The sequence below is a fragment of the Microtus oregoni genome, unplaced genomic scaffold, assembly GCF_018167655.1.
Source record: "Microtus oregoni isolate MIOR12 unplaced genomic scaffold, Mior012 000002F_ref0000024, whole genome shotgun sequence".
Lineage (NCBI taxonomy): Eukaryota > Metazoa > Chordata > Mammalia > Rodentia > Cricetidae > Microtus > Microtus oregoni.
In genome coordinates, this window is record NW_024543061.1 from 31305971 (window position 1) to 31314999 (window position 9029).

At 47.0% G+C, this 9029-nt stretch overlaps 1 protein-coding gene across 3 annotated transcripts in view; it reads left to right on the forward strand.

Moving 5' to 3' along the window:
- Zxdc (ZXD family zinc finger C) overlaps window positions 1-8853 on the forward strand; it is a 33309-nt gene extending 24456 nt beyond the window's left edge. Inside the window, exons 8-11 of one of the 3 annotated variants that reach the window (XM_041680293.1) lie at window positions 3766-3935; window positions 4076-4129; window positions 6142-6243; window positions 7407-8853. In XM_041680293.1, coding sequence (XP_041536227.1) covers window positions 3766-3935; window positions 4076-4129; window positions 6142-6243; window positions 7407-7493 — 413 coding nt within the window. In that variant the 3' untranslated portion in view covers window positions 7494-8853. The remainder of the gene's footprint in view (window positions 1-3765; window positions 3936-4075; window positions 4130-6141; window positions 6244-7406) is intronic. The other 2 variants (XM_041680300.1, XM_041680307.1) reach the window with 2 other exon arrangements.
- Window positions 8854-9029: the final 176 nt, after the last annotated feature.

Sequence of the window (9029 nt, forward strand, 5' to 3'; positions counted from 1 at the left end):
CCCTGGGGTGACCTACTCATCCCAGCAAAGCCTAGTCTATAGCCAGAGAGCTATGTGGCTGTGCCATGTGCATGTGGCTGAAATGCCCGAGTGAGTTGGTGGCTGAGTTGAGGCTTGAGTCAGTGATCTTACCCTCATTGTAATCTTTTCACTTTAAAACAAATATCTTTGGCCATGTGTATCACAGGTTTCCTTTGGCTGCCATCATGAATGAAGAAGGGACTCCTTGAAGGAAGAGGTTTGCTGTCAGCCCAGGAGTCACATTGCTGTCACTTCTCTTTCTATGAGCGAATTTAGTGACATCTGTAAAATTCCATGGAAGTTTAAGTGCAAAGCACTAGTTGGGTTTGGATTTCATGGGAATGTCATTTAGCTGCAGGAGCTTTGGCCCGCCTTATGGGCCACACACACACACACACACACACACACACACACACACACCTAGAACATGCAGGCCTATAGTTGAGGTGGCTTTGGGGAACCAAAGGGGAGTATAGACTTTACACTGTCACCACATGGTTTGTCCGTTAGCCAGGTGCCTCTGCTCTAGCTATGCCTAGCCTCTCTTCTCTGTGTGTTAAGTTTGGTAAAGCTCTTTTAGGCACCGGCCTTTGAGGACTGTTAAATGATTGCTCTCTACAGGCTGTGTCTGTAAATGATCTTGGATGCGCTCTGGTCATCTCTGTTCTGAGCCTGAGCTCTTTCATTCTCCTGACCACAACTAAAGGCATCATTGCAGGCAGCCACTTGAGCACAGTGGCGCTAATCATTGAGAAGCAAACATCCAGAGTGACCATAGCAGTAAGGGACTACCCCCTACCAAAGAGAAGGGACCAAGAAAAATGGTGTCACCAGAGTCTAGAAGAGGAACAGTACAAAGAGACAGACAAGGGAGATATTTCCTGCCACACAACAGCAGCCTGTCTGGTTCCCTCCCACCTGAGCCCCATCTCTCTGATCTCAGGATCAGGTTCCAGGTGCTACTGGGGGAGCCCTGGTAGTAGTCTTCTGTCCTTGTCCCCATTGTTGTCTCCATACTGCTGGGGTGGTGGGAGCAGAGTATACTGTAAAGGGTCTCATTATGTAGCCCAGGCTGGTCCCAAACTATCCTATCTTAAATGCTGGGTCTAGTGGTATGAAGTACCGTCAGCTACCACTGCATTTTGATGATAGGTTTACAAGCCATCCATTGGGAGCTCTGGGGGAAGTATCACATGATGAAGATGTAGATAATACTTGCTAAATGAGTAATAAAACATACACAGATCACTAGCCATGGAACACATTTCAAATAGTTATATTTAGTGTATGTATAAAATACCCTTCATATTAAAACCTGACTGAGTTGTCGTATCTAAGTTTTTCTGTGCACCTGACCTGGTTCTGAGTCATTGTATTGTGTCTATTAGCCAACCCTAGTCCTCTCTAAAACTCTGAAAGGTATATGTCCTGTTATCTCCATTTCTGGATGAGGATCTTGGAACATGAAACAGTAATAGCTAATGAGGATCAATACCAGGACTAGAATCTAAGGCAGACTGGTCCCAGGATTACCCGAACCCATAGGCCATGTGCTATGTCTGCCCTCCCTCAGTTGAAGTGGACTGTAAGGAGTGGGTAAGGCTTGCCTAGAGCTTCAAGGGGCTCCTGGTTAGTTAGGCAGCCTGCCAGCATTATTGGCCATGTCAAAAACCGGAAAACCATGGTGTCTCTACAATCAATCAGTAACTGTCACAGTCTTCCAGGCCTAATTAACTGAGAACCCAAGATGTCCCCCTAATAATAGTGGCCATCGCCAGTTTGTTTGTTTGTTTGTTTGTTTGTTTGAAACAGGGTTTCTCTGTAGCTTTTGTAGTCTGTCCTGGAACTAGCTCTTGTAGACCAGGCTGGCCTCGAACTCACAGAGCTCCACCTGCCTCTGACTCCCTAGTGCTGGGAAGCCATCACCATTTTTATTAGAGAACAGCCAAAGACAATTCCCTGAGAATCTAGGAAAGACATCAAAACAACTTCGTGGCAGTATTTGACTCTCTGATGGGAGGTTTACAGAGGTTGGTGAAGAGGAACATGGTGATAGCTTATCATGATGATATCATTAAACTTGGAAAGGCCTCAGCACAAATTATGAATAGTCTCAAGAGACCTGTGGGAAAGAGTGGCACTATGATGGGTCACTCAGCTCATTGCTTTTCTGTTGAACAGGAAAGAAGATAGTGGAAAAAAGTAGATGGTAATGACAAAACAAAAATAAGCCATTCCAGGGCCACAAGTGACAAGGACAGGCAGGGTAAGGTCTGCCAGATTTTTGGCAGAAAACTTTCAAGTCATATTATTGGCTTATTTTGCTCAGTTTCTTTTTTTAAAAAACTCAAATTCCAACAACCAAATAGTTAAAAATTCACCTGTCAGTTTTAAGTTCACTGGAAAGGATAAATAGGAAGTCATATAGGTTGGCAAAGGAAAGGATAACCCACTCTGAGCACCTGGCTTAACAAGGTGGGTGTCCAGCATGACTGGGATTGAATATTCTGGAAACATGAATTCCTTACACTCTTATCCTTGCAACAGCTACACTGAAAAACACCCAGGCAAACCTTAGGACATGCAGTGTAGAATACACTCACACACACACACAGCACACACTAGCTATGTCCTTATTTTTATGCTAGAGAAGCATGCTGGGTTAATACGAAATTTAAAAGCATAAAAGTTCATGTGTGTATAGTTCTAGAGCTGAGTAAGATAGTATAGATGTTCAAGAAGCAGTGACTGGAAGCTTCTTGCTTTGACAGACCCAATCCCAACCCTGATCTGCTATGAACAGAGGAAGCACTTAGGTAGGAAAACTGCATAAAGCAGGGATTTTGGCAGAGACTCTGGCAGATGAGTTGAAACTGTAGTGGAACCACTCTTCCTGCATGAGGAGAGCTTAGTCTCTGCTTACAACATGGGCTCTCCTCACCTGGTCCATCAACCTAGTCAATATTTGCACTCTAAGAAATTGTTCCTTAGCGCCCTCACCTCGCCCAAGAAAGCAGGCTGTGAGAAAAGCAAAGGGAAGTCCCAGGTATCATACCAGCCACAAACATGAGTACAACACACTCAGGACAACACGAGGTGCTGGTGACCTTCATGAGTGAGATAAGCAGGTACGTGGGAGTTGTGTGCCTTGTTGAGGGCTATGGATTTTTTTAGTTTGGTTTGGTTTTTCAAGCTAGGGTTTCTCTGTGTAACAACTCTAGCTGTCCTGGAACTCACTTTGTTTACCAGGCTGGCCTCAAACTTACAGAGATCTGCCTGCCTCTGTCTCCCAAGTGCTAAGATTAAAGGCTTGCCACCACCGCTTGACCTCCATGTTTAAAAAAGAAAAAGAAACAAGTCTTGCTGCAACTAGAAGGTCTGCTGGGTGGCAAAGCCAGCTTCCATGGCACATCTTTGTGTGCAGAGTGCTAAAGCTTTTGAGTTTTCTACCTTCCAGGAGCTGTGGGAGTTTAGGGACATGGCCTTCAGAGAAGGAGCATCTAGATTCAGGTTCTGTCAGGCAAAATGATTATAATAGGTTTGGTAAGTTTTCCATTAAAATCTGGTAGGTTTGTCTGTTTACCTCTTACCTCATGAAAATTCCTTTGGAACAATGTTCAAGTCAGTGAAGCTATATGGGATGATGGGAACCATGAAGCTTCTCCCTCAAAAATTCTCAGTCAGGGCCAGAGCCCAGCCAGGGAAGCATTGTTAGATGTGCTGTTTTTATCTGCTTGGTTTTAGGAACATCTGAGACTGCTCATGGGAAAATGAAAGGCGGCATGACCAACCATCCTCATGTCCACTCAGGTCAGCATAGTTGTTTCTGTGGAAACCTCATGGTACCCAATGGAAATCTGCCAGCACCAGCCCCTGCAGCTGGTCTGCAGTGTGTCCAGATCCCTGTTCTGCAGGTAGGAACCACCCACGTGAATGCTGAGGTCTGCAGGGGCAAGATGGTGGAGGGGTGGCCGCTGCCCTTTCAGTAAACTGCTCCAGGTCCTGTGTCCTGTCCCAGCCATCTTAATAATCCCAGCCTCTCTCTTCTTCCCAGCCTGTCTCACTGCATCTGTGCAAGCCCTTGCCTTTGTTAGGACTGACGTATCAGGTTTGTGGCACTGTGTTACCCTGTGTCTAATCTCCTCAACCTGGTCCATCTTCCCCACATCTCTTGGAGGTGTAATGGCTTGTGCCTCTGTCTTGCCAAGGTCTGCTTGGGACCGTTTTATGCAGACTGGAGGCATCTGAGACTGCCCAAGCTGGCCATATGTAAGCCTCACAGCTGCTGGTTTTCATGTTGCCCCCACCTCTACCCAGACTCTCCTATAAACTCTCTTTAGACTGCTCTGGCCATGCTTCTGAGTACCACTGCCTGCACAGCAGCTGGTACAGGCTTTCATGTGAAAGTGGTAGGGCCTTTTTGATTTTTCTGCTTTCTCATTGGTCACTGAAGATAGGGCTCAGTCACCTCTTTGGGGGCTCAACAGACCTTTATTTGACAGCCATCTATGGGAGCTCACTGCCAAGTCACTCAGTAGCCCCATACATACCTGCACTACCAGGCTGACCTCTGAGGAGGTTGAATGAGGAAGGAAGAGGTTTGGAAGTTGAGAGATCTGGCTATATTCTGACTCAGTCGCACACACCTGCATGGTGCACACCACTTAGAATTGTAGATGAAACTCCAGTAGGCCAGTGCAAATCTAGTTGTCAGAGACTGAGGGTGGAGCTGTTCCTGTTACTTCGGAGAGCTTAGAGACAGGCAAGGTCCATCTGGGAGAGAACCATGAAGGAAAGAGGTGGGACCAGGGGTAGGAGGCTGTAAAGAGCCTATAGGGGGATGGGTGGCAAAGAGTGGCCTGGGGAAGAGGCAATGAAAGGGTTCTAGACCAAAAAAGAAGCATGTGAGGGTTTAGTGGGCAGAGACTTGGACTTGTGTAGAGAAATGAGCTGAAAATCATGCTCCTCCCTCCTAGTTTGACCCAATGGTAGAACAGCTTGGAACTGTGGGAGAGATCAAGGACTCCTAGAGATAGGGACAGCGAAAAGAGTGGGAGGCTTGTCCCAAAGTAGTATAACCGCCGTGTGCAGTTCAGTTTGCAGAAGACACTCCTAGGGCTCAGGGTATAGGGTAAAGAGGTTGTAAGAAAAGTGCCACCACAGGCAGAAAATGAGCCCACTGGAAAGTGTGTGCACCTGGGTGTAACTCTTTCACCTGTCTTTTGACAGCTAATTGGCCCTCAGCTTCAGTTTTGTTGTCAGAGATGGAAATGGCATTTAGAAGGTCCTTGGGGAAGTGGGAGGATGGAGTGCTTAAGAACAGAGTGCTCAGTTTGGGGGTGGTAGGCAGCTGTAATTAAATGATGGAGAAAGGTCATTGGCTAATAAAGAAACTGCCTTGGCCCATTTGATAGGCCAGCCTTTAGGTGGATGGAGTAGACAAAATAAAATGCTGGAAAAAAGGAAAGTAAGGTCAGAGACGCCATGCTGCTCCCCAGGGCAGATGCGATGAAACAAGCTGCCAGGTCAGACATGCTAAATCTTTCCCGGTAAGACTGGTGCTACACAGATTATTAGAGATGGGTTGATCCGGATATGAGAATTAGCCAGTAAGGGCTAGAGCTAATGGGCCAAGCAGTGCTTAAATGAATACAGTTTGTGTGTTGTTATTTCGGGGCATAAGCTAGCCAGGCGGCCAGGAGCTGGGTGGCAGGAACGCAGCCCACAGCACAACAATTAAATGTGCATATGAGAAGGGAAAACCATTCTTTCTTGACTTGCTTCTGGGGACCTGGCAGCCTCATCTTGTGGCTTCTGCTTTCAGGCCTCTGTTTGGCCCATAGGCGAGATGGGAACAGAGAGAAGGCCTTCCCATGGGCTTGAGAAAGTACCAGGGTGTCCACACAGAATTTATTTAATACACTATAGGAGGAGCGGTACTGTTGGGACAGGGGACAGTTTTTGAGTGTTGAAATAAATAATAAACATAGGGAGTCAGGCAGCAGAAGATTCCAGACTACACTGAACTTTGGACTGGATTCAAAGTGAGAACTATGGAGGGACCGGTGCTTCTGCTTCCTGATTACCAGTGTGTGATAGTTCTTGATGTTGCCTCCCCAGGATGACCCCTCAGGTGAAGGAGGCTTGCCACTGGCCCTCAGCCCACAGCGCTCTGCCTTCCACCCCTACTTCACCGTGGATCTGCCTGTCTACGTCCTCCAGGTCTGGGTGCCTACAGGTCTTGATCTTTTCAGTAGAATGCATCCATCCCAGGATGGACAGGTTTCCCATGTCAGGAGGCTATAGCGTGGGTTAGCAGCTGCCATAGACTTGCCCTGGAGATGCACTGGGTTCTGGTCAAGCCCAGCCACCTTGAACTTTTTTTGAAAAGATGGGGTCACAGCTTCAAATAAGGCTTGGTTGACACTGCAGTATCTGTTTGTGGAACAGGTGAAACGTAGTGTGCCTGTGAGCACTGCACACTCCAGTTCTAACTTCCCCATGAGTGAGATGCACCCAGATATGTTCACTAGCTGTGCTAAGTAGGTGGTGGTTAAGCTGAGAGTGGGCAGCCACCAGGGCAGCTCTAGGTCTGAATGAAAGTCACTTTTCAGGCTGCCGACCTTCCTCAGAAATGTCATTTGTACTGTTCTAAGCCCCTCAGAACACTATCCCTAAAGAAAGGAAATCTGAGCCAGACGTGATAGACGTAGATGATACCCATTAACCAGGAGACAAGGGTTGAAGAACTGCACATTTGAAGCCACTTGAGCCACAGAGCAAGAATTTGTCTCTAAAAAGCACAGAAAAGGAAGGAAGAAGATATGGGGTGGTGGGGAAGTGAGCAAGAGGCAATAAAGGAGGGAAGTACAAACTACTAGTGACCTGAGACCTGCCCACTACAGCTTGGAGTCTACAAGACCAAAGTAGAAGTGCTGGATTCTAGCAGGAAAGTGATGGGTACCACCCATGGCCATCCCTCTGCACGGGCCTCCTACTGCCTGCGGGCTATAAGCAGATATTATCTCGAATTTTTGGTTTTTGTTTTGTTTTACAGGAATGTACATGGGTGCTTGAATATATATGGACCCATCAGTAAGCCTAGAAAAAAATCTGGGAAAGCATAATGGTTCTGAGTTCACATTTTGTTGTTGCTGTTGTTTTAAGTATTTTGGGTTTGGTTTTGTTTTATTTTGTTTTTGAGGCAGGGTCTCACTATGTAGCCCTGACTAGCTGGCCTGGAACTCACAGAGATGCTTGTCTCTGCCTTGTGCTGGGGTCAAAAAAATGTTCTTTGAAGGGACAAAGTATGGGATAAGTCTTTGCTGTGCCTTCTCCTTCTCTTCCTACCCCACCCCTCTTCACTTTTCTGCTTGGTTTTGCAGGAGGTGCTTCCATCACCTGGAGGGTCTGCTGGGCTGGAGAGTGTGCAGGCACTAGGAAGCACTATCAACCTGCAGGACCTTCAGTGACAGCAGCCTGAGCAAACAAGAACATGTTCCAGGATGTGTTTCCAGACCTCAGATGATTGTGGTGTGGACCGGGAGCTCTCATGTGACTTCTGCTCAGCAGTTCAGCCTGATAATTTGAGACTTCGTGGTACATGCATGGATAGTGCTTTCATTCTAGTCCAGCAAGAGCCAGTTATGGGCTATACTCTTTGAAACTGCCTCCACAGGTTGCCCACGGTGAGACAGACACCGTGTCCATGCCATGTGTTTGCATTCCAGCCTTTCCCAGGTCCCCATGGGCCTGAGCTGGGTAGCACTTGTTATATTAAAAGATTCCTGCAGTAAGTGGATGGAGCATGGCTCCCTGCTCAGGTACATCTCTGCACTATGTCTGGACAGAGCCTTCTATTGTAGTGTGTTAACATTTTGCCCGAGACATCTAGAAATTTGGTTCTTTTCTGAGATCTTGTGTGACAGACTGCTTCTTGCCTGCTAGGATGGTCTTGGTGGGTGTGTTGGTCTCACTACATTGTATGCCATGGTGAAGCCAAATTCAGGCTGAGGCAAGTTGCACAGGCAGCTAGTCTGAAAGGCGATTGGGGTGGCCTGCTAATAGACCCTCTTTCTAGACTCAGACTTTAAAGTCATTTTTCTAAACTCTGTATTTGGAATTCTTGGTAAATAGTAACTTGTCTTCAGTCTCTACAGTGAGGTTCTGAATGCTGTATGTTAATGTGTAGGGCTGGAATGATAGGTGTGTTTTATGGTTGAGGTTGAAGGTAAGGATATTATATGACCCTGGCCTTCTGTGTCTTCACAGTGATTCTGTCTTCCCAGGGGAGATGGTTGCCTTGCACATATTTATTTGTTAGTGAAGACTGGATACAGGGTCACACAGAAATGCATTTTTCTTGGGCCTTTGGAGTGTGTACTTATTCAGATACTGTTTTGGTTCTGCCCCATCTGAGTTGCTTTGTTTCTTGGATTTGGGGAGGGCCCTGAGTTTGGGCATGAGTCTTTTCTGGATGGCTCTGTGGTGCCATCTACCTAGGTACTGCTCCCTACTCAAGTAGGATTGCGAATCCTACTTGGGAAGACTTCTTTCCACAGGTCTCTCCTGCATCACAGGCCCAAGTGTAGGGACTGGACTTGCCCACCTGTCATCAGGGCCCTCCCCACTCCATGGGCAGCCTGGTACCACTGTCACCTGCCTCCAGAGCCCACCTCACAGAGAAGCTTCCTTCTCCCACAGCCTCCAAGGTGTGTCTGCCAAGTGACAGAATGGGCTGTCATGTTCTGAGCACTGGAGCTTCCTGCTGCCACACACCCAACTCTTAGTACAAATGAATAAAAGTGTTTGTGTGTCATGTACCAAAGGTTTTGCTCTGGTTTCATTAAAGTTATGTGCATGATGTTGAGATTCTTGCCCCTTCTGCCCAGCTGACCACCAATTCTTTTGTCTCCAAGAGCAAGCAACACCCTGCCCTCCTGGGGGACAGGTTTTGAGCTTTTCTCCAAGCAGCTACCTCTGATGAGAACCATGATAGTGTTCTGTCC